This window comes from Uloborus diversus, chromosome 1, assembly GCF_026930045.1.
Source record: "Uloborus diversus isolate 005 chromosome 1, Udiv.v.3.1, whole genome shotgun sequence".
Lineage (NCBI taxonomy): Eukaryota > Metazoa > Arthropoda > Arachnida > Araneae > Uloboridae > Uloborus > Uloborus diversus.
In genome coordinates, this window is record NC_072731.1 from 129,192,209 (window position 1) to 129,218,432 (window position 26,224).

Sequence of the window (26,224 nt, forward strand, 5' to 3'; positions counted from 1 at the left end):
TTCCCAATGCCCTCTACTTAGCTCTTCACGTTTCCTACAGCTACCTCCATTTGTGTGTTTTGTACAGGCTCTAGTTTGGCAAACAATGACTTATCTCGACAAAAATGAGATGTACTGCCGCTATCCAATAGCCATGTATCCTCACATTTTGGGTAGGTAGTGTTTGCAGAAATTTCGTTTTCATTTACTGAACAAAACATTCCTGCCTGAGGGTCTTCTTTGGTTTTGAATTTAAAATTCTTATCCTGTTTTATTTTGTTACGGCTCCAACACCTCGACGCAATATGCCCTTTCTTTTTACAAATGTAACAAACTTGATTTTTAACAAGAAATTTACTCCTACCATTTGCCATTCCGGAGTTTCCGGGTTTTGAAAACATTGCCGAATTTTCTACATTAGGCTCTTCGGCCAAATACCTAATCCTGCCTTCCTCAGCCAGTAGTTCGTCTTTTACTTTAGAGAAGGTAAATCTCTCTTTTTCCCATCTGTAGATGGCTTGAACTATACTGCTGAAATTTGGAGGTAAATGCCGTATCAATTGAAAAGTTCTGAGTTTTTCTTCCATAATATATCCATTTTCGACTAATTGGTTAAAAATTCCCCCCAACCTTGCAGCGAATAATCCCACCGTTTCACCTTCTTGCATTTTGCAAGAGAAGTAGGATTCCCATAGTGCGGCCACTCTGGCCAAAGATGGGGGTTCAAAATTTGTCTTAAGGGCTTTCCAAGCTTCACTAGGATCTTCCAAATTATCAATTAACCTTTTTATGTCCTTTTCTAAGTTTGAATAGATGATGGCTAAAGCTTGACCACATCTTTTTCTGTCAGCACTAGTTAATTCCCCTTCTGGTTTCTTTTGGGTAATCTCCCATAAATCCCTTTCTATGAGCAACATTTTTATATCTTTGGACCAGGTAGCCCAATTATGGGAGCCCAACTTCTCAACATTTCTATAATCTTTCTCCATACTAAAAAAATGATTCGATTTTCTCCGGGCAGGTCAACCACACGACTCTGTTACCACCTGTTGGATATAATTTTAGATGTTATAGAGCTAATAGCCTACAGCTAAGCTGAAAGTTAGGCAACTCATTTCCAACTGAAAATTTGAGGGAGTGGTCTGCCCGAAGAAAATAAAACATGAATCATTCTTTACACTGGAAAACATTTGTTTAACATATATTATAAAATGGCTACAGTACAATAATTTGGTCCTCCGAAGAAAATTAAATTATGTTAAATCAAAAAGATCTTACAATAAGTCCATGCAGGTGTCAAAAAGTCCTGTCGATGTTCCATAGTGAATCCCCACAGGTAGAAGGACGGCATCGCAATCTCCCCAGAATTGCACGCTGGTCAGTTCACACCTTAGGAGCCAAGTTCACCATATCAGGGAAAAATATCGAAGATGGACACGATCCTTTTTCTTTGGAGACCAAACGACCCACTTAAATTGGACTATAACTTTTCACTTTTATGGACGTCATGGCAGCACGCACTTCCAAAACAGAAGACATCAACAGCGAATCATTCAGAAAAGATCAGACCTCACCTGAGAGGCCAGTAGCAAAAACTTATGATGACATGGACGAACACATTTACAAACACAAACAACACAAAACGAGGAGACAAGTGAGAGAAAAAAGTAGCCATCGAGCTACGGCCGGTCCGAGTATTTATAGCCAGATCCGACCTTGCTCGTAACAATGTGACGTTACCTTATTTGCATATTGCAGGAACAACTCAGCCCAAGAAAAACGCAGCTTGCAGGTTGCACAATTCTTATTTAATTTGACATTCAGCACCCAACACCTCAACATGGTTTTCTCATGTGATCAACATGTGCTTTGTCGGAAGTTTACCGACATCTGCCGAATGACGGCAACCAATCATAGCGTGCCACATATTTTTCCGAACACTTTCGATTCAAACTCGGACATTTGAGTGTCGGTGGCAGGTGGAAGGGATTTCTCGTGTAAGGTTTTTCCCGGAATGGCAAAAGGTAAGTTACAATTTTTTTTAAAAAACAATATTGGTGAAATCCTTCAAGAAACAAAAATAAAGGCATTTAGCCCAACAGTTTAGAATCTCAACTACGCCCAAATCATCAGCTGTATCACATCTGGTATCGTAAAATACTGTATTCTTGGCTCTGTAAATCTTGCCGAAATTCACAAAAATACTGGAGGTGGTGCTTAAATGGTTTAAGTGAAGATAAATGTACAGTTAAAATGGCTGTGTTATGGTAAGTTGAAGGCATCAGTGAAATAAGAGCTCATCAGTCTCTCATGCATATTACTAGAATTCCTTCTAATAAGGCTTTACTTTCCATACCCTCGAAAAAGGTTTAAAAATGATGGAAAGTTTTCAATGGCACTAAATACATAGCTCTGCTATTCCTCTTGCATCTTTATGTCTTCAAAAAAAACTAGTATGTTGTGGCCATCACGAAACTTTCTTCTATATCTTTCTTATAATTCTGATCCCTCCCCATGCTTGTGAGAAAGCAATACTCCCAACAAAAAATTACACACGCGAAAACTTGATGATCATCCCAATTACCCATTTATCTGAAAAGCAAAGCAAAGAATGAAAATTGAAAATTATTTTAAAAGCCTTGCTTAAAATAATTACAAACATTTATTTGTTAACAAACACAAGATGGCAACAGTTAAAAAGTTTGAATTATTGCAATTTTCTGGTCATTTTCCAACAACTAAAATCACGCGAAATACGCAAACGACAGTCTATTGCAATTTATCTTTTTTATTGTTGCAATGGGGTGGTTTCCTTCAGTCAAAAGTACTACTTTTAGTCATTGAAATGAATAGAATGAGCAAAAAAAACAACTTGGACCCAGAAAATACTTTCATATTCCCAGAAGTTTTTTTTTTAATTAATATTTTAAAATGTCTGATTTTTCAAACAAGGGGTGGTCTTGATGACGTCACAAATGATGCACTTTGCTGCATCTTTCTACTATGTTTCCATGTTATGATAATCAAGAAGCAAATTAAATATTGCGCTCTATGCTTGCTATCAACCAAATTGTTGCCAATACACGTGAGTAAAGACTCAAATTAAATACTTTGCACTGTGAATGGCAACACTGAATGGCCGTCAGTTTTTTAAAACACTTAATGATATGCTGATAACTGATTTTGTTATAAATATTTCTAGCAGAATATTCATATTTCAGCATTGAAGGGTTCTTTGTTAGTTGTTATCAGTACAATATAAGAAAGGAATAATAGCACAGGCTGCCATTATGTCAAGTGGTTAGTTTAAATGATCAATGCCATATAAATTGCTGTATAGAAACAAATGTGATAATCTAACTACTATGAGCCTTATCAAGTGGGGTTTTGCTTTCTCTTTTACTTTCTGTCTCTATATGTATACTGTTATTGTCTCCTTTATTTTTCAATGTTTTCCAAATGATCAAAGTTCACTTCTGTTCCTAACCATGTATAAACCATAAAAGTTTGAGTATATCCATGGCTTACATAACAATTCTGTTTCAGCGCCAACACCTGTCACTGAGACTGGGGAGCCATGTTGCACTGCAGCGGATGTGGTGCTGTTCGGGCTCAACATAATCATGCCACTCATGAGCAAGGAGCTTCTCAATGTAAGTAGTATTCTTGACTCACTGCTGTACTTCGGATGGGGGGCACTGTCTCCCTAAACCTTTGGTTTTTTAATTGTAAAAGTAAGGCAAACATCATCTTTTCTTTTGGTTAATCCCCCAAATGCTTTTTTCCCAAACTGCTTATTATGTTCTCTCTTCAAATACAGTTGACTCTCTGTTTAACGACTTTCAAAGGACCACAGAGAATCGTCTTTAAGTAGAATGTGTCATTAAATAGAATGCTTTTAAAACTACTGTGGAGCATTGGGGACCATAAAAAGCCGACTTTAAATAGAGAAAATCGTTAAGTAGAGCGTTGTTAAACAGAGAGCCAACTGTATAAAGAAAAGAAGTTTTGTTCCTTAATAATAGTACTTTGGACCAAAGTGTTAGTAGGTCACTATTACCTAAATTTTTATCATTTTGTAATTTATTGCTGTATTTGTGGGAAAAGTTCTGTGCAAGGAAGTGGACCACCCTGAAACATCTACCTCCATAAGTACATGGAATTATGTCCGTATACTATTACGTAGAGTACCGATAATCATAAAAAAAAGTTCATACTCTTTACTTCTAATTCGTTTTAAATTGATATTATTTATTTAGAGTGTAAAAATTATTACCAGATAGTATATACACCCGCATGTTCGGTGGGTGTATTTGCTGTGGGTACGCACATCTCCCGATAATCGTTCAAATTCTTACTTCTAATTTGTTTTAAACTGATATTATTTAATTAATTTGTAAAAGTTATAAATGAATAGTATATACCCACCCCTCCCCGTTTTTACATGAGAGACAATTATTAGCTTACAGATACTTTTGAGTTGCGTGCACGGATACTTTATATTTTTATATGACTCTGGCCGTGAGTAACTGTTAAATCCCAGCTGGATGTTTAGACATGAGATACCTTGATCCCACCCTATTTGAGTGCTGTGCAATCAGTGTGATTAATAATTGATCACAAATGTTATTTACCACTGGGGCTCCGGCCTCAGCTTGTATTGCTTGCCGACTCTTATTGGTGTATCCATTTTCATTATTCAAAACTAGATTTTTCAAATTCCCAGGTAATATAGCTTTTGTCATTCATATAATTATGTTATATGTTAAAATATTCCTTTAAATTTTTAAACTCAACTTCAAACCTTTAGATTTCTGAGAATATCTAGGCATAGATAAAATTTAGTCTATTTTACAACTTAACTAACATTTTTAAGATAGATAAATCATGTGATGCTGGTGTTGTGTGGCACTTTTCTACTAGCATCTGTATTTTTTATTTTTCTTCTTGTGATGTAAGAACTAGTGTTTCGTTTTCCACAGCAGTTGAATTTTGAAATAGCAGATTTTGATTTTTAGTAGCTACAAGTATGATAAGTTTTAAAGTAATTGACTCTGTTAGTTAGTAAGTTGTAAAGTTAAAAACAACCCAAAGCTGGCTAAAAGCAAAACAAAAAGCAATTCCAAACAGCACTCTTACAGCATTTAGATACTGAAGTTTCATGCTGATTAGCAATCAGCAGTCTGAAATAGCCATAACCAATTTGGAGACGTTTGACCTCTCACTGAAGCCGAGATTACCTTCTCACTGGTAGCTAAAATGACTTTAGTTTACCATTGAGAGTTGATAAACATGATGCTGCTCATTTCCTAAAGTGAAGGTAAAGGCTTGGGCGGTATGCTGTAGCTTACTGCCCCTAACCAGTGCTACAAACATATATATATAACTATGTGCATATGATCATAAATACCTTTACAAGCTATTTGGTATACGCTTGTAGTTCTGCGTGGTTGGTTTCAAGGTTGATAAGGGATCAATTAGTGCTCTTGGCGTTTCTTTGCTTTTGAAAAATTCAAATGTATGTTTTAACTCTGGATATTTTATTCACTGTAGTATCTTTGAGTTATGTAGTTTAAGTAATAAGAACACTTGCTTGAAATGATTGAAATGTTTTCTCTCTTAGGTTATTAGATTGATTTATAAGTTATTAATGACTATTCAAAGATCTTAAATTTTTAAAGAATAACTGATAAACTTTAAGTTTTATTCAATTTCTGGCCAAGAAAAATAATGCTTTTCTCCAAATCAAGTTTGAATCATTTAAATGTATGTTAATAATATTGGCAAATTTTTCAATCAACTGTTTTCTGATTTTTCATTGTGTTTTATAGTTCCCGACCTTGTGCACGCAATACTACAAACTGATCACTTTTGTATGTGAGATTCACCCCAACAAACTGTTTGACATTGAAGAAAACCTTTTCAAGTCCCTCTTCAACTCTGTTCGTCTTGGACTCACCTCGTATCCTTTATTCACATGTTATCTTCTTTTCAGTGCCAAATCGATGATTTTTTTGAGGCGGGTCAAGTCTAAAAACTGCCACCCCTACCCATCAAGTTTTTATATCATGTGTCAATAACAAAAAACATAGAAATGAGAGGAATTTGCCACCCAGGGCAAGGGTCCCGGCTTGCTCACACCCGTAGATCCAACATTGCTTCTTTTTACTGGCATTTTACATTGTTTCTTTTTGTTGTTCTTGCTGTCACAATATAATGAAAATATAGACTGTTTAGTGACTTGTAAAAAAATTTAAATTTTAAAGGTATCACTAAAAGTATGAAATAAAATTATGCAAATGGAGGGATAAGTTGCATAAGTATAATTTGCAGTTACAACAAACATCACTTTCCTCTTTAGTGCAAAACATTGCTGTATGACAAAATAAGGAGATGAAAGTAAAGAGTGGTTCTTAAGTACTGACAGCAAATTTGTTTATATGTGTACATATAGTGTTTGGCACTAGTTAATTAAAACTATTACCAAGTAGTAGTGCCTAAAATATTTATGTTTTCTCTGAAAGTGACTATGATCCGTGGACTCTAAGCAGTTGTACAAAAGTTTACAGACCTTCCGCTTGTTGGAGAAAGAATCAAGAACAGGGCTATTCGGTGTTTTTTTTTTATGAGTAGCACTAAACAGTTCCTCAGAAGTAATGCAGTACTAAAATGTTCTAGATGAAGTAAGCTTTGTGCTGTGAGGACACAGCCATTACAATGCATCAAATTTCCAATGATTGAAGAAGCATTTTGGTATTACAATTCTTCTCTGTCTAGTAATGCTGCAGTTGAAAAATTATTTTCCACAGTTGAACACAGTCTCTTGCTCCACAAATATGCAGGTTCTTTGAGGATTAGTAACAATTGACTATGTGGGACCAGCTGGCAGGAAATTTAGCATTGGTCCCCTAAAATACCTTTCTTTATTTTTAAAACTCCTCCTCCCCCCCCCCCCCTTCTTTTTAAAATTATTTTTACCATGTTATCAGTCTATTAGAAGGCTTTTGGCATCAAGTTTTCTCTTTTTTGTAAAATACAAAAGAAAATCAACTGGGATCAAATGGATTGCAGTTTTTTAAAACTACTCCAGTAGAATCCAATTAGTTTTAATTGCAGCTCCAGTTATTCTCTGGAAATCACTATTTTTTCATTTTAGTTTTTTTTTTTTTTAATTTATCAATTTTGACATTTTTGTACATTTAACTGACAAATATTTGGACCTGTTTTATTTTGTACACAAATTCCAAACTGTTTTCTCTGTTGTGAATAGAGCAAACTTAATAAATGTGTTCTTAAGGAACCCACACATCTTTGATCTGATTGTAATACAGGGGAAAACTTTGTCTTTCAGTAGTTAAGGATTTCCGATTTTGTCCCAAATTTTGAAAACTTACTCGTTTTTAGATGGCTCTATTTTGAACCACTACCATTTAATTTAATCTGAAACTCATTTATTCTGTTGTTCAACTATTTCTCTTCTTAGTTTACTTAAGTAAAGTAAAATTCCATCAATAATTTTATCAATAAGTAAAGCACTTATATGAAAACTTGATAAGTTTATGTTTAATTATTGTTGGACTATGATAATGTAACTTACGTATGGTAATGATGTACATTTTGGAACTTTTATATTTAATTTTCTTGTAAGTTTAAAGCATTTAAGTTAAAATCATTGCTTTTAGTAATAGTTAAAGCTTCAATATTGTTCAAAAGAAGTCATTAGTCAGTTTTGACGTATGAGGCAGTGAGAAGCAAAGGGATGTAAGTGGCAAAATTAATAACTTGGACATAACCAGTACAAATAGTAGGGTAACCTCTCCTCTGTCTTGGAGCAAGACATAGTACTAGTAGCTCTGGTACGTGCTGCTGTACAGCATGATTTAGAAAACAAAATCAATGAAAACCTACCTAGGATGTTATGTTTAAATGCATTTTACTCAAAACTTGAAAATGTCCACTTACATCCCTGTGCTTCTGACTGCATCATATTACTTTTGTTAGGTGAATCTGAATAGTGTATATTAAATGCTTTATTTGCACAAAACTTTTTAAAATTTCTTCTTTTTTTTAATAAAAATAGTATCTTATTTTTAATTTTTGGTCCTTAAATTCCTTTTTTTGAACATTTGGATTACAAATGCCTTGACTCATCTCTAGATTTACTCCCGAAATAACATCCTTGTGCCTGGATTACTTGTCAATCCTGGGTCTGTATGTGATCAATCACATGGGTACTAACCAACACCCTAACTTCACAGCTCTAGAACCATTCATCAAGGTTAGAGAATCTTTCTTTTGTATTTCCAGGGCCGGATTTAGGGGAGGGCAGGCGGGGCTACTGCCCCGGGGCCTCCACAACAAAGGGGCCCCACAATAAAATTTTTACAAAATTTCCTAACTTTCACAGGTCAGCAAATTTTACGTTTTTTCTCCCCTATAAATAATAATATAAAAAATAAATATCAGTAACTTCATGATGCATTTACTATTTAAGTGCTGATGGAGAATATCGGATATATACATATACACAGTGCGTCCAAGAGAAAAGGTGACTGATTTTTAATAAGGTACAAGACATAATTTTTTTCTAGTTTACAAGATGATTTGTTCAAAATACACACCTTGGGAGTCAATACAATGCTGGAAGCGGTCGTGAAATTTTTTGAAGCACTTTTCAAACCCATCTTTTGAAATTGCCCTTGATGTCGCCGTCGTAGCTGCCTGAATATCTGAAATTGTGGTAAAATGTTTGCCTTTCATTGCCAATTTCAATTTGGGGAACAACCAGAAATCCGCTGGAGCCAAATTAGGGGAAAACTGATGGTGATCAAGCACCACAATACTTTTTTTTTGGCCACGAAGTCACGTACAATCAAACTTTTGTGTGCCGACGCATTGTCATGCAAAAAAGACCATGTCCCTTGGTTTTGGTATTCAGGTCCAACTCGATGAACTCTCGCCCATAAACGCTTCAAAACACTCATGTAGTAAGCAGCATTAACTGATTCACATTCTGGCACGAATTCCTTATGGATGATATCCTTCGAATCAAAGAAAACTGTGAGGGGAGTCTTGATTCGGCTTTTTTCCATGCACTTTTTTTGGTTTGGTTTCTTCTGGGCTCTTCCACTCCGCACTTGACGTTTTGTGAGTGGTTTATACTTGAAACATCAGGTTTCATCCCCAGTTACAATGTTTGCCTTGAAGCTTGGATCCCTAGTGGCCGTTTGTTGCATGTCTCTGCAGAGTTCCACTCTGCAATGTTTTTGGTCGTCAGTCAATGTGTGCGATACAAAGTGAGCACAGACTTTCCTTTTTCCTAAGTTTTCCATTAAAATGAGATGGACAGTGAATTTAGGTGTGCCAGTAAGCTCTTCGACGAGTCGAGTAAAGACACAACAATCATTTCGTAGGATTTCAGTCACTCTCAATGTTCGCATCATTTCGAACTGTTACTGAATGACCTCGTCTTGGATCATCTTCTAAGCTGCCTCTACCATCACGAAATCTTGCATACCACTTAAAAACATTCTTACGACTCAGTACTTCACTACCATAAACAGTTTTCATCAATTCAAATGCTTCTGTGGCACTTTTAACCAATTTAAAACAAAATTTAATGTTAGCGCGCTGCTCTTTTTTTTTTTTTTTTTTCTCGACCGAGGCCAAGCGACTTCTTCTAGAATTTACATTATCACGTTTCAAACGATGTTGCTAACGCTTGGAAATTAATCCAGAAAAGAATTGAAATGTGCGTGCATTTAACACAATCATTCTTTCATAGATAGCGCTAATAGTTCCGCAAATATTAAATCAGTCACCTTTTCTATTGGACGCACTGTGTATATCAAAATATTCGGATATATATGAAAATATCGGATATTTTCGAAAATATGATGATCTTTTCGAACCCTGATTAGGGGCCTCCACTCCTTCGTTGCCCCGGGAACTCCACATTTCCAAATCCAGCCCTGTGTATTTCTATTCATATGCATTCAAAAAATTTTATCAGTATGAACATAGTAATGGAAGTTTTGAACTGTTGAAAATGAATGAAAACTAATCTTATCCAAGTAAATATGATCAAAACTGAAATTCATTTAATTAACAGCTTTATTTCTTTGCCAGATTCTGCTAGAAATGCTATTGTTCCAGCCCCTTGACACAGACTTGACACAGGCTGGTAGTAGCACACTCTACACCCTTATTTGTTGTTTTCATGTGAGTATATTTATTGCATTATATTATATATACTGAAGATCTAAAACATTATGACCTCTTGCCTAATACGGCATTTGTCTACCATAGATGGCGTGGTGTTAAGTGCTATATCATATTTTCTATGCAAAATCATTAGAAAGAGACTTGTGTATATTTGTAGTGTTGTGTACTTTATTTCAAGTCCTACAGACCTAAAATAAAACATTTGTTCAAAAAAAAATTTGGATATGGACACCACATTATTTACTTGTACAGACACCTATTAAATTATGTAGGGAAAGGGAGGACACACATGGACAACTCAATTTTTGAAAACCTCAAAAAATCGGACAGTTATGAGAAAAAATTTACTTCAATGTCAGACTATGATCCATTTCCAAAAAAAAAAAAAATAGAAAGCAATTGGCAATAAAATTTTCCCAGTCATGTCAATCAAGCAGTTTTGAAACTTAAAATGTTTTATGCTGGATTTGTTTGAATGCTAATTAATACACCTTTCATGGGTACAAGACTTTCCTTCTCGAGATAAATTTCCATCTTAATGAAATTGCCGAGAGTGACAGTGAGATGGTACAAAATTTGATCTCATTCTTTCAGCTAAAACTTCCAAAGAAATAAAATAATAAGTGAGATATGAAGTCAGGTTTTGAAAATTGCATTTTAATCTGTATTCCATTCTGAAATCATGTTTGCATCCGGGCTAGGCCTTCCCGAATAACAAATTGCTGGGTTGCAACTCTAAAAAATCAGAAAAAAAAATCATCTAATTGAAGATTTTTTAAATTTCATTTTTAATTTTAACCCAAAAAATAGAACACAACTTCATAATAAAGAAATTAAATTCCATTTACTTCTCTTAAATTTTCAATGGTATATTCTGTGCTATTACCCCCTCCCCCCCCCATACACATATGCATGGGCCACATGGGCATATATGCTTTAGCTATTACTATTGGAAGAAATTGCAGGAATATTTATTCAACAAAATAACCAATGACTGTTCTCTATTGCAAATCTTAGAATGCAGGAACTTCAGCTAGAGTTTCCTATCTCCCCCTAGAGCGATGGCCCCCACCCTGGATTTTATCGAGCATCCTCTCCCCCCCCCCCCCCCAAAACTGCAACTTTTACAAAAGAGGCAAAATTCCTTTCGAAATAGCATCTCTAAAAATTTCAATGGTATAGGCATCCTGCTTTAGCTTTTTATTATTAGAATTAATGGCTGGAGTATTTTTTCTGTGAGATGGCTGGATTGTGGTTTTCTATTGGAGATCTAAGAACGCAGAAACTTAAGCTAGGAGTGCCCATTCCCCGAAGAATAATGGCGCCCCTCTCTGTAATTGCTGCCCTCAAAAGTTGCTATCTGGGGCAAGAGCCCGCGGCTTGCTCCCCCTAAATCTGGTACTGAAGTACAGCATATTTATTTTTTGGAAACAGTGTTTCTTGATTAAGCCTCTGGCATGTCGAGACATATAGTTTTCAAACCCTGTAGCAAACATTATTTTTCTCAAATTAAGAATGCTAAACAAATTAGCTGTCACAAATAGGGATGTCTAACGGGAAAAGAATTAAGGAGCTTTGGACCAGAGGTTTTCCATAACACTACTTGGTGATCAATATTAATGGATTTTCTGGTGTACTTAGAAGCATAGGCGTGCACACCGGGATCTCCAGGAGTACCGTGGTACCCCCATTAGCACATAGAAGTGAAAGTTAATACAAAAGTGGCTAAAATTTTGCATTTTTAGGCTCATTAATTTCTTCCCTCATACGCTTTTAAAATGTTTTTTTACTCAACTTATTTGAACATTTTCCTTAAGCAAGCAAGTATGGGAGCCTTTCCAAGTTCAATTTCAACCTCCTGGTACAGTGGTACCCCCATTTCTGAAACCCTGCTGCACCCCTATGCTTAGAAGAGTTAGGATATTGCAATGCTTTGTCAGCATGTTGTTTTAATTTACTTTATCTCTTTTCCAGGCACAATACAAATCAGCTGTTGCGGAGCTAGTAGAGTCTCGCCCTGAGCCTGAAGTTCGCCGAAGGCTTGGGGAGGCCTTTACCCTCCTTGATGCCAGCATCACACTCAGTCTTGACCGTTATAGTCGCATCAAGTTCCGGGATGAGTTAGAGAGATTTGTCACTGAAGCGAGGGGATACCTATGCGTCAAATAAGATAACTTCGCTTCAGTGCACGCAGACTTCTGTATTTTCAATGCTGCAAAGTGGGCAATCTGGTCACCGGTCACAACTGTACTGATAAAATCTGTATATAACTTTGAAAAGAAATGAACCAATTTGGGAAGAGGTGAGTGCCTAGTGTTACTTAAGGTTATTCACTTTGCAGCATTTTTTGCAACTGTTGTGATGGAGTTCATTTGACTTTTCTCGCAATTGTTTCATTAAAGTTCATCAGATATCCAAAGATGGGAGTTGGACATTATGAATTCCAAAGATCGAAGATAGCTGCCAAACATAAATGTTGGTGGGACATTTTCCTCTTGCATCTGTACAGTACTTTTGTATATATGTTTGATTGTCATAAGATACAAATGTAAATCTTTTGTCACTGGTTGGGGAAAGAAATACTGCCTCTGCCACAACATAGAGCCACAATGAAAAATAATATTATTTTCCTCAGGAAGGGATATGAACAAACTACTTAGTATGCATACCTTTACCCTCCATGATGAACAATACAGTAAGCTTATTCTTGTTTCATTGTAAAGCAGTGAATGATCTAAGCCAGTGGTGCCCAACTTTTTTTTTTTTACCCCAAGGCTCATACTAAGATGAATCTTGCGGGCCACAACACATACAAAATTAAAATATCTTTAAATATTTTCTGATATATAACACGGGAAAGGAAATTACAAATCAGGAACTTTTATTATCATTACTGCATGCTTTTTTTATTGATATGCTGTTTCAATTTGTTTTTAGAAAGAAATTTCTTACTATTTGTCTTCACATTTACAACAGTCTTTCATAATAAGGCATTCTTGTTTTGGAAGTTTCGAGAATATATTTTTCGACTTACATTCAACAAAACAGCAGGTCACATGGATCGCCTTCACAGGCCATATCTGGCCCGCGGACCAAAGGTAGGCACCACTGATCTAAGCGATGCAATTTCTAAATGGTCACTTGGAATCTCCTGTTGAGTAGAGGTGGCTCTGCTACCTGTACAGAATTTCTTTCTTGTACAATATTTGAGTCATGCTATGGTTTCTCTCCCTATTAAATCATGTGGTGGCTATTCCTATTCATAATGTGTGTTAGATGAAAAGATGGTTAATTCTTATTTTTCCACTTTTAGACTTTTCATTAAAACAGCTTTTTCTTTGTATGTATGTGTGTGTCTTTTCAAGCAGTGGCATAAAAAGTTCCACGCTTGTACAGAGCATATAAATAGGCTTTATCAAAAGTAAAAATGCCATTTTGAATGAGTCTACTCATAGTTTAAAAAGCTGCTGTTCATTTTCATTATTGCTCTTTTAAAGCATTTATTATTCCAAGCTTACTGCTTTTATTGTCTCAATTTTTCATGTTTCATTTTCCTTACGTATATGTGTGCATGTATATATGTGTCATTCCGCAGAATTCCTTTCAATTTTACGTATGCCCTATGATGCACTGAAAAGCCCAAAAGGATTTGGTGTTTGTGATCATGTGTAAAATTCATGGGTTATGTGTTTTTTTTTTTCCTAAGTTGATTACTTTAAAAATTAAACTTTATAATAAACTGAAATAATACTCAAAATCCTAGTTTTTGAAAATAATTATATAATGGGGGAAAAGATATAACAGTTTGTGTTATTTATACTTGTAAACATGTTCCTAATAAATCCAACTGCTTTTCCCTTTTCCTATTCAATTATAACCATTAACATTTTGAATTTTCAATAATCAACATTTTGATAGCTTACTAGTCAAAAGGTAGGAATATTATTTGGATAACTTTTTGTACAAGTGCCTCTAATTTTGCAAGGCTCACTTAAATATATTGTGTATAGTGTATGTATTTTTAAATTTATTTCCTTTGGTCTTCAAGCTGTGCTTAGAGGTTAATTTGCGCCTCTGTAAGTTAAAAAAAAAAAATTGGAAAATGAGCTATCAAACATTTACCCTAGATGTTTATCAACTAAAAAATATAAAGCAGCTTGGGATGTTGCAAGATTTGGTTAATTTGGTAGAAGAGTTAAAAAGCACATTCGTCATCGATTGTAGTGTAAAGGTAGGTGGCACTTAGAACATGAGTTAACACAGTGTTACAATGCAATTTCTCTAATAGCACAGATGCAACATGTGACTGGCGTAGGACAAAAAAAAAGCTATGATTTTTTCTATGATAAACTGACACCTTTTCACATACAAGCTGTACAAAAAGTAGAATGTTTATATTTAATAAACTACATAGAATCTGATTTCAAAGTACTACTAGCTTTGAAAGAGTTTTAAAAAAATGAGAAAGCTGGTGGTACCTTATACTGCCATCAGTAGTGATTGTTTATGATACAAAAATCGAATGGTGTCATTGTTTCTTTGTAATTTAATTTGCCATACTCATGCTTATCTACTTAGCATCATCAAATTTGAAAATATAAATGCTGAAAAAAGGGCAGTGGTTCTTATTTCTTGTATCTTTTAATTAAAGCCTCTAGATGCTTGAATTAAAGAGGGAGCTGACTGGGCAAAATGACTTTGTCGGAAACTTCCAAATCCGTTGCTATTGGTTTCATTCCAGATACCCAGTGGTTTGTAAGGAGGTAGGGAGCTGGTCTTAGACACGTTCATTTGTTTACTGGGAAAATTGTAATTGTTTATGTAATTATTTTTAAAAAAACCTTGTTTTTTTTTTCTTTTTTTTTTTTCAGAAAAAATATAAGTAGTAAGGACGTAACGTGAAAAAAACTCATGCTGGTAATGAGATTAGTATTCATGAACTAGTGTTTTAAACAGCATTTCAGTTTTATTAGTAGCATTAAGAATTTTTTTTATTGCATAAAAATATAAAGCAAAAAAAAAAAAAAATGATTCAGCAACTCATTTTTGAAATTCTGTGGGATGACTCGTATATGTATTTATGCTGTTTGTAATATTGTTTCTTGGAATCACAACAGTGGAACCCTCTAAATAAATTCTCACTGTGCCATGCTCTTGGGAACAATTTTGGTTTCTTCTTGGAACATGACTCAAACTCGTCAATGTCACAACAAGCTCATGGTCTAATTCTTCTTCTTGCAGTTGTGTCAGTGAAAACAATTGGTGCTAAGTGTTTTTGCTCTCAAATTATATTAATAAGTCTGTCAATAACATAAAAATACTTAAGGTGTTGTGTTGTAAAAGTTATTTTATTGTTTTATTGTTTCATCGAAATGAATGCAACTTGAAAAAGTGCTACTATTTACAAGTGTGATTTTTTTTTTTTTATAAAATAGCCTCGATAACCTTTCTTTTCTCCAAAAATGAAATGTAGTCTTTTGTTTATTTATTTATTTATTTATTTTTATTTTATTATTGTTATTATTATTATTATTATTTTTTTTTTTTTGTAAATAACATATGATTAATTACACATTTGTTTGTTTCCTAGTACCATTGTTTTTACCGTTAGTTAAAAACATAGTCACTCAAATACAATCATATAAAATCTAAAATTTGAAGTATTACTCTAAAAAGTATTCACAAACGGTATTGTAACAGCAAGCTACATTTAAAAGAAGGGGGAAAGCTGCCATGCAACTCCAAAGTGCAGCTCAAAAATAGAAATTTAGATGAGCTGGTTTTACATAATTGATTTACTCAGGGTTGAAGTTCAACTTTTTTTCTTATTATTGAATAATATTATTTTCATCCATCTTATGAGAATATGATGAATTTTGATCCTACATCAGTCATGCAACAACCTTTCCTAGACCAGTGTATTAGTCCCTTGTCATCACTATCAATAAACAGTATAAGTGGATAAATAATCAGCATTTTCCCATTAGCTTGTTCTCTTAATTCGGGGTACTTTTATTTTCAAGATTTTAGTTTACTTTTCAAAGTCAAAGTTGTTGGTTCATTATCTTCTTTTAAAAGAAAGGGGGGCAGTGAATTTCATCAGACTATGCCATGGAGTTAAATTTATCTCTAGATCCATTTTATAACATTGTAAGCTTGAATTGAATACCATAATATTAAATTTAGTTCTATAAGATTGAACTAATTCAGTTTCCCAATATTTCTCATCTATAATACTGTTGCCTTAAATATCATTTCCAGACTTTACTGTAAGTTAAATATTTTTCATTTGAAATCCTATTTAACTTTTAGATATTTGATAGAATTCACTGTACATTTGAGTTAAGGATATCATTTTCTGAAATATTTTTCACGGGGACTCTGAAAGGGTCACTATTCCGCATATTCACAATGTAAGTGAAATGTGAATCATTATCAAAGGCAGATTTGTGATTAATTATAAAACATCATTGCTGATCACTTATTTGATTTCCCTCTCATTGGAAAAAAAAAAAAAAACTTGGATGTGTGATATATTTTGAAGGATTAGAGACAGCTTTGCAGTATTTCAGTTAAGATATCTCGACCAGTCATTGAGCCACTTTTTGTTTGGTCATTTATTATTTATTTTCATAAGTGTGAATATCACTTCTCCGACTTCATTTTTGTAAAATGTTTTATATGAAATTTTATTCTACAAAACGTTTGTAGTTGTAAAATAAAATATCTTATTTCTAAGACTTTCTTGTTTTTGATTCAGAATACTCATGCAATAAATACATCATTACACAGGGTTTTTTTTTTTTTTTTTTTTGTACAACCTATCATTGTCTAAAATTGATATGTGTAGACATGGCTCTCTCTCTCTCTCTCTCTCTCTCCAGTAGATTCCCCTGTGCTTAATGGCTATAACAATTTCTAAAAATGCTCCCCGTGTTATGGAAATAGGAAAGGTTCCCAATCTGTCCACTTTGGCACTGCATTGCTTCAATTTCCATCCTAATGCACATTTGCAGGAATTATATTGCATTCAAAACCAACTGCAGTAGACTTGCAGCACATGTGCATTGTTACAATATTATTTTCATGCCATTTTATCATGAAATTATAAACACTTAATTCCTCTTCCATGCATGATTTCTGTGTGTTGTGATTTGCAAATTCAACTGTATAAGAATACTGTGAAAATCTGATTCTACAATAATAAATAACATATAGATGCTACTGAAATTAACTGTAAGAATACAGTGGCAGTGGTGGAATGCTTTCTTTTTTTACACTTAACTCAGTTTTTAAGAATATTGACATTCTAGGCCAAGCCGATTATGGATTACCTTTTTGTAACAAGTAAGCGAGTTACATTATTTCAAAAGAGTTCTTCATTTACAACATGTATTTGTATTAGCGATTAAATTTTTCTAATACGTTCCCATTAAATTTTAAGATACAATGCAATTTAGAAAATTCCAGCTGTCAATTAATAGAATTTGATGTGCTTGTTTTTTTTTTCTCTCTCTCTCTCTCTTAGATTTTAACTTGAAAAAGTATTCTATCTTTAAAGGTATCAGAGAAATTTCAAATGGAATTCTAAATTATTACTTAGCCTTTTTACGTATACAAATTTTCAGAAGTTCTAAAATTATCTTTCGTAAGCATATTTTGATTGACTTAATGAAAGAAAGTGAAACGTGTCGACTTAAGCAGATTTCAACATATTGAGAGTCCATTATTTTAATTCCTAAGGAGTTTCTGTATCACCTACTTACTAATGTTAACATTCACATTATGAAAATTAATTCTAGTAAATAAATTTTTGTTTCATTTTCTTTTTTCCAAAAGTACATAATAAAATCACTAATATTATTTGAATATCTCGTAAGGAACAAATTCATAATTTTTGAAAAGATGTGAAAAAGCTTCTTGTTAGTCAGGTGTGTTAAAAATAAAACTGCTTCAAAAGACATTTTGAAAAACATTTTCAAAGAGAGCGCTTTCAATCTAAAGTCAACAACAAACACCCTACACTTGTAATCGTTGCAGGGCCCCATTTTTAGCATGTGTAAGGTGGAAATTGTGAGGAGGTCTCCACTTTAATGAGCCTCGAAAGATGTCTTGATTCATTTTATTTATAAATTAATTTACTCGATGCCAATACCTCAGTAAAGACATTCGATAGTACCAAAAAAGTGGAGAATTAAAGGATGTACTTGGGAGGTAGGATTTCAGGCTAGATGGGCGGTGCACAATACCCCTAAAAGCGACCCATTTTTATTTTACTTAATTGGGCTACCGGGTTTGAATGTAATTTTGTTAATGACTTCCTCTAAAAAATTCGAGACTAGGTCTCACAGATCGGAGCAGATGGCTACAGTAGTCCTCCCCCTTCCAATTTATAGCTTTATTTAAAATTTAATGATATAATAACAGAATTAATATGCAAAACATTCTTATTACTTCCTTTTATCAAAAAGTAAGTATTGTATTGGCGAAAAAAAATTCGCTCAAAAATCGGCCTTAATTTCCATTTTGCTATCCCCCGAATGAATATTGAGTTTTTTTTTTCAACCCGACCACACATGGATACATGCCTAAGAACGTATAGACACCCAAAATATCCATTTTGATGATACCCAAGTTAATTACAACAAGTTTTCTCGTGACGTCTGTATGTACGTATCTTACGTAACTCAAAAACAGTATGTCCTACAAAGTTGAAATTTGGTATTTAAGATTTCTAGTGGGTCTAGTTCTGCACCTCACTTTTTAGTTTCATTACGATGCTCCAAAAGTTGTTTTTTACACCTTATTGGGGGGAAAATCATTGTTAATTTCAATGCAAACTCAATTGCTTTTTAATTTGGCAATCACTTGGCAATATATCGCCAAGCTTTTGGTCGCCAACTTGGCGACATTTTTTTTTTTAAATCTGGTTTCAATTTGGCCATTATTGGCGATATTTAGAAAGTTAACCATTGAATCACATTAAAATTAGCAATATTGGGAAAATTAATCTGTATAAAACGTTTGTTTTTTTGCTTCGGTTCGCAACAAACTTGGGGTGAAAATATTTGAAGTGTTTCTTTGCTTACTCCATGTCCAAGGCACTATTACCATTAAATTAGCGCAAAAAGAAGTCATGTGATGTACACATCAGCTCGTTAAATCAATTTTTCTTTCTTTAAACTTGTGAATCAATCAATTTTATCATCGATCAATTGTTAATTTTGAACTTGAAAAAGTGTCGGTTTTTTACTTCTGAAGGGGGTGGGGTTGGCCTCTCCCCCTTCTGAAACCAACTGAATTTCTGTGGCATAGGCGTACACAGACACAGGGGCGTGCTTAGAGTTTTATCAGCCCTGTGCGAAATTTGTTTTAATAGTCGATAATCATTTTTGTTATTTATTTATTCTCTTCCAAAACATAACCCATTGTAGTGTGTCACCCAGCTGTATAACTTAGTTCCAAATTTTTATAAGTAATTAAAAAATTTATGTGAAAAATATGATGCAAAATATGGTTGCAAAGAAAATTTTTGGAATCCGAAAGAGATGTAATTGATGAAATAAAGACTGGTATCCAAATTGCGTTGTTTTTAGCCCTGAGGGGGGGGGGAGCATGAAATACGAGATTGAAATCTAACTTCAGAACGACGTTTGGAAAACGAATGAAAAATTTTGACCTTTTTCCCCTCTTTTCACTTATTTTTATTACTAGCAAATATGGAATCATTCCAAGTCAAGTGACCCCGTTCGACCATCTCCGTTTTGGATGAAAATTTATAGAGGTGTAGAGATGCCTTTGAAACTAGCCTATGCAATTTTTCAGCTTCCTAGATCCAATTCCTGAGAATCTAGGATGTCTGAAAATTGTGATCCAAAATGATGGATCAGCTTTTTATGCCAAACTGCCAAGTTTAGACTAAGTTTGCAGAAAATTTTATCACACTGGAAGCCAGAAATTTTTGGCGTTTAAAGTGCAATTAGCTGTTAATACATTCAAGTATTTTTGGAAATTTGAGCTGATTATAGATTTTTTATAGCATGTGTGTAAACTTGTGAAAAAGCGTGGCGGGGAAATTTTTTCCTGGATTTTAGTTTGTCATAAAATCTGAAAAAAAATAATTCAAAGGCTCATACTTCGTGATTCCATTGTAAAAATACTTGTTTTTAATGGGTTACAGTTTCAGAGCTTAAGTATCTATTTTCTAGAAGATATTGTGATTCAAAGTGGCTATCAAAACAGTTCAAGTTAAAAATAGCTTATTTTCAAATTGCTGTAGTTCAAGTTTGTCACCTCGCATTTTCTTTTCGTTAATACAGTAAAATCCCTCCCAATAAAGGGGTGTCCGCAGGATGGGGTTTAATAATGCGATTTGCCTTGGAATGAGGGGAATTAAAAATTGCCCGCATAAGAGAGGTGTCCACATTTGAAGGGTGTCCGTTAGGAGTGGTTTTACTGTAACATTAGAAAGAACAGATTTTTTTCTTTCAAAATAAGTTTTTTCTTCGATGGTGTTCTTTCGAATAAGGATAGAAAAATGAGTTTTACATTCTGTCTGTCGTAACAAATTGCCATGTTTAAGTTCAGATTATGGGAAATTTTATCACACTGGATGCCCAAAATCTTAGGAGCTCAAAGTACTTTTGGTTTTCAATACGTTCTAGTATTTTTGAGCAATCACGATTGCTTATTGTTCTCATTTGACCGTCTTTGATGTTCCGTGCCTTTTTCAACCACCACCGCCATCTGCAGGCGCGACTCCGTCCTCCGGTAGTCGCTCCTAGTCAGTGGCGTCCATGTCCTAGACACACGCACGCTCATACACATACACACTCACACACATACATACATGCGAACGTGCATACACACAGGTCTATACACACACAAAAGCCTACACATACACAACTAATACACACTTCTCCGTTCAACAGGAGGGTAGACTTGGAGGGACAAGAGCTGTGTCTAGAAACAAGTGAGTAGAGTAGTAACCAATGAGTAGGGTCCTGTCGCAACTCATGATTGCGAAAAACATAATTTAAATTCAAAATTTAAGAATTCAATTTTTTTTTTTTATTTTTTTTTTATGAATTTGAGTTCATTAACTTTTGTGTAGCACGCATGCAAAGTCGCAAGAAAAACGCAGAGGAGAAACTTTTTCCTGGATTTTAGAATATCATAAATTCTGAACAAAAATGACTCAAAAGCTTTTACTTTAATTCTATTTCAATGTACATGCTTTTAATGGGATATAATTGCAGAGCGTAAATATTAATTTTCTAAAGGTTATTGGCATTCAAAGTAGCTGTCAAAATCGTTCACATGAAAAATAGCCTATTTTTAATGCGCTGTTGCTTAAGTTTGTCCCATTGCATCTTCTTTTGTTGGTACCATTAAAAAGAAGATATTTTTTCACGATATTTTAACGGCCCCTTAACTTCAAAATATTTTAGCGCCCCTGTGCGGCAGGACAGTTTGCCACCCCCTAAGCACTGCCCTTGGAACTGCCAGGAACATTGATCGCCTAGCATTTTGGGCGTCGGTAACTTTGGGCGCCGAGCATTTTGGGTGCCGGGAACTTTGGGCGCCGAGCATTTTGGACGATATCAGTTGACTAGATCAGTGTGTTACATCTGATGCAGGGGAGGGGAGGAGGGATTGCCTTTCCCCCCTCCTCTGCATTAGATGTAACTATGTATCTCAAATTAAATTCTCAAGCAGCCTCCAAATATTTCTGCAACTTTCAATTAGCCAAATTTTTTAACTTTCTTTTTAAAAATTTTAAACACATATTTCCCGATTTGGAAAGGGGGGGGGGGGTGGCCATCCTCAACTAATGTTCCTACCATCTAAGATCTGCAATAAAGACAACCATCGGCCATCTCAAATAAATGGTTCAGATCTATTGTAATAATAAAACCCAAAAGAAGGGTACCTATGTATAAGGATGGGGGGGGGGGGAGTTAGGGCAAGGATTATAGTTTTAAAATTTTTAGAGAATTTCTTGAAAAATAATTTTAGTTAAGATTCTTTAGTAGGGGGGTCGCGTTTTTGCTGCGAAGCAGACTAAAATCTGCAATAGAGAGCGACCATGGGCTATTTTATCAATTAAATATTCCAGTAATTTATTCTAAAAATAAAAGCTGAAGTAGAGTTGCCGGAGGGGGGGGGGGGGAGATGCATGAAACAGTCTACAACATTGACAGCTAGGTATTTAAAAGGGATCTCAGTCTCTCCACTGGAGGATTGTGTTTAGGGATATACCCAGAAAAATTTTGCCTTGCAATCGCACTTGCAGGGATGGCACCCCTACTTATTGCATTCTAAGATCTGGAATACAGACAGTCATCGGCCATCTAGATAAATGAACATTGCAGCAATTTATTAAATACTTTATTTAATAGTACAAAGATCTCTGCACCCAATGTTCCCGGAGCCCAAAGTTCCCGAAGCCCAATATGGTCAGCGCCCAAAGTTCCCGGCGCCCAATCTTCCTAGACCGGTCCAAAAGCGCTGACAGTAGTAGTTTCGACTGGGAACGTTCTTTTAAATACAGTAATATGGAGCCGATTCTCTAGTTCAAGATTTTGCCATATAGGGACGCCGCGAAATATTAAAAGGCTTTCATTATTTAAATACCCAATTATTTGCGACATTGCAAAATTTTGCAATTATTTGCGACATTTGCAAAATTTTGGCGGCGCCCTTGTGCTCTATGGTTCCCCGAGGAGGCGTTTGTTTTTTTCTTTCTTTCTTTCTTTTTTTTTTTTTTTTTTTTGGAAATTACTAAAAAGAACTTCTTTCCCGATTTCTGGTGAGGGCGCTTTGCTGAAGGGCGCACCGGGACACGACCCGGCGGGCCAGGCCACCACTGATCTTATGCTGTGAATTTCTATGTTCAGACACTTTTTGTATATGGCGCTAAACAATAGTTAAAATATCTATTAGTACTCAGAGGACTTGTCATGGAACTATGCCTACCTATGCGCAGAGCATACGCAGAATTGCGCTCCGCAAAGAGCAGCACTGCGAAATTCTCGCCAACCATTTTGGCAGCTTTCGAATTTCATCAATGCTCTGTAATTGAGAGGGTTTCAAAATTCGCTGACGGGAACATTGAGCACAATGTGCTCGGCGCCTAATGCTCTTGGTGCCCAAATTCCCGGCGCCCAAAATGCTCGGCGTCCAATGTTCTCGGTGCCCAATTACTTTGATATATATCCGAATATTTTGATATATATGCATATATCCGATATTTTCGACCCGTGAAAGTTAAGATATTTTGTAAAAATTTTACTGTGGGGCCCCGTTGTTGTGGAGGCCCCGGGGCAGAGCAGCCTTGCCTGCCCTCCCCTAAATCCGGCCCTGACTGCGGCACTTGTGCCACTCAGTTCCGCGGATAATCGGGAATTTACTATATCTCAATATTTCATGTACCAATCAAGGGCTTTTGAAAATTAAAAATTGGCATGGAAAGATCTGAAGGAGTGAATGGTGAGAGTGACTGGTTGCTCTATGCAAACATACTATGAATCAAAAAAAAAAAAAGTCTCAATCTCTGTCGTTTGGCAACTCTCAAAGCGTCTAATATAATGTAATTTGAGTTTATTTATTTTGATTTTGTAGATCAAGAAAACTCGAGTTTTTGAGTTTTTCACAATTGATCTTTATTTTATGCTTTGAAACTAACTTAAAATACCCAGTAAATGTATTTTTGACAAAATAAAATAGTGTAAAAATGCTAAAATGTTAACTTAGTATTCTCAAAATAGTATCATTGAGTCTTCTTATTCTTTTTTGATTTTAAAAACTGCTCATATTGAACAACCATGTCTGAGAGCCTCACATCGTTGTGTTCTGTTCTCATCAGAGAATATTTTGGAGACATCGTCCAAAAAGTTGGGTATTTCATTATGAAGCAAGTATCTGCATGCCCTCTTTTTGCGATTATCAGAGGTACCTCTCTTCCTCCGGAAAAAGTAAGCGAGTCATTTCTTACTAATTTGAGCTTGAAAGATATTATTATAAAAAATGTAAATTATTAGAAAAATGTATCAAATGTGGTGTTGTGACTTCGATATCTCCGGAAGTAATGCGAGAATTCGATAACTAAGAAGGCTTTATGCAATATAAATAAACATATGCCAAAAAATTTCTGTTTTCATACTTTTCTGTAAGACTAATATTGTAACCTGTCCAGGGCTGTTCAATATCATCCTCTTCTGTATCATTTACGGTAGCTACCATATTTGGTGAATATTGAAATAGTAATCCAGTTGAAATGTACAACATTCATCAACTGCACACTCTCGGATGCCAGAAGACACAAACGTGCTACGAAATTGGTAGTTTTCCCTTATTCTCTGCTTCTAAACCATATTGATTCAGTTTTGAATAATGATGATATTAAAATTACGATGCCAAACAAACGAATAGGGTCAAACAGATAGATAGTATGGAGTGGAGTCAAAATGATAGCTCTGAGGTCAGCTGGTATATTTAGGTGTCTTATTTTTCATTGCATTCGCTGATGTACTTGCAGAAGATTTACACCAGTCAGATTTGTGTGAACGTTTTTTTTTCTTTTTTCGAACTTTATTTAAAAGTAAATTCCAGAAAAAGTTACAAACTACTGTTTTGTGTGCACTACTCACTTCTCTACTATTTTTAAAAAATATTGAACTACACTACAAACTACAAAAAATAGCTATTACAGTAGGGCCATTCTCCAGAAAACGTAACTTTTGAACGTAAATATTTTTCAATTTCAAAACCTTTTGTTTTCTTTTTTTTCCATTCTTACATAAAAGTGTTACCTACTAGAAGTAACCATAAACAATAGTCCAGCTAAGTTGCCTAGTATTGATGTATTTCCCCTCCATCATTTATTTTCACCTCAGAAATAATGACATTGGTAAGGTCTGTCACGGAGGGGAGATTCACGGAGGTGAGGAATTTCCATTAATATGTTATGATTTCCATTAAATCATAACATGCCTAATAGATACATTTTTCAGGGAATTTTTTTTTCTTTGTTGATACAATTTGCACATGTTAAGCATATGAAAACATATTCACTTCATTTTTACATTAATTTACATCCCTGAAATTCAAGTTCACAGAGGTGAGAAGTCAGTATACCACACTAAGTTTTTTGAACAAAATCTATCTTCTTGTTTTTCGACAAAAATGGCTGAAAATAAACAAGGGGGCTCCCTTGTATCATTGAAAATAAAATTTGATGTCCTTACTGTCACGTGTTAATGTGGAATGGCATTTTAGAAAGTGAGAAGTTTTTGTGTGACATAACTCTTTGTCCTACTAAAACGAACTGAAACATAATGTTAAAAAATTAAATATACTGAAGCAATTAGTATTTGAGACACTTGTGAAAGGAATAATAAATAAATAAGTATATACTTTTAATTAAACAAGTTGTTAAGCAACATAAACAGTCACACAAGGTGTGTGACATGCCACGGAGGTGAGAATTAACATGTTGTGAACCAAAAATATACTAAAATAAAAATTATTATTAAAAAATTGTTGGTAGGTATAAAGAGATATATTTTTGATAAAATTAAAAATCATTGTTAAATGAATTGTTCCTTAACGTTTTTACTGTAAAAGGTGTGTGACAGAAAAGTTACACTTTTCGAAGAATGACCCAGTAGTGTCGCTACTTCCAACCACTGAACTGTGTATGTATGCTAGGGTTGGGTGATGCATTACAAAAACCCGGTGTACATCCCAGGCCATCAAACTGGTTTAGAATTTTTCTCTAAACTGATGTATCAATACTGCACACTAGGGTAGAACGAAAAAAACAAAGTTTTTATTTTCGAATCGTAATAGTGCGGAAAAGTTGCAATTGGTGAAGACTTACAAAACAAAACAAAAATTTTAAAAATCGGATAATATCTTCCGATCCCGCAACGAGCCTGAATATTTGAAAAAATGGAAAATTTCGTGTTTTCTTAATGATTTTTCAAAAATTTTGTTTTAATGTTTCTTTTTAAGGCTC

At 34.6% G+C, this 26,224-nt stretch overlaps 2 protein-coding genes across 2 annotated transcripts in view; both read left to right on the forward strand.

Annotated features, from left to right (window-relative positions):
- LOC129221242 (exportin-4-like) overlaps window positions 1–13,097 on the forward strand; it is a 113,108-nt gene extending 100,011 nt beyond the window's left edge. Inside the window, exons 20-24 of the mRNA XM_054855700.1 lie at window positions 3,526–3,632; window positions 5,811–5,941; window positions 8,137–8,257; window positions 10,108–10,200; window positions 12,178–13,097. Of these exons, the coding sequence (XP_054711675.1) occupies window positions 3,526–3,632; window positions 5,811–5,941; window positions 8,137–8,257; window positions 10,108–10,200; window positions 12,178–12,372 (647 nt within the window). The 3' untranslated portion in view covers window positions 12,373–13,097. The remainder of the gene's footprint in view (window positions 1–3,525; window positions 3,633–5,810; window positions 5,942–8,136; window positions 8,258–10,107; window positions 10,201–12,177) is intronic.
- Window positions 13,098–23,800: 10,703 nt separating this feature from the next.
- LOC129221252 (DNA-directed RNA polymerase III subunit RPC3-like) overlaps window positions 23,801–26,224 on the forward strand; it is an 85,752-nt gene continuing 83,328 nt past the window's right edge. The window contains exon 1 of the mRNA XM_054855711.1: window positions 23,801–24,179. Within this exon, the coding sequence (XP_054711686.1) occupies window positions 24,030–24,179 (150 nt within the window). The 5' untranslated portion in view covers window positions 23,801–24,029. The remainder of the gene's footprint in view (window positions 24,180–26,224) is intronic.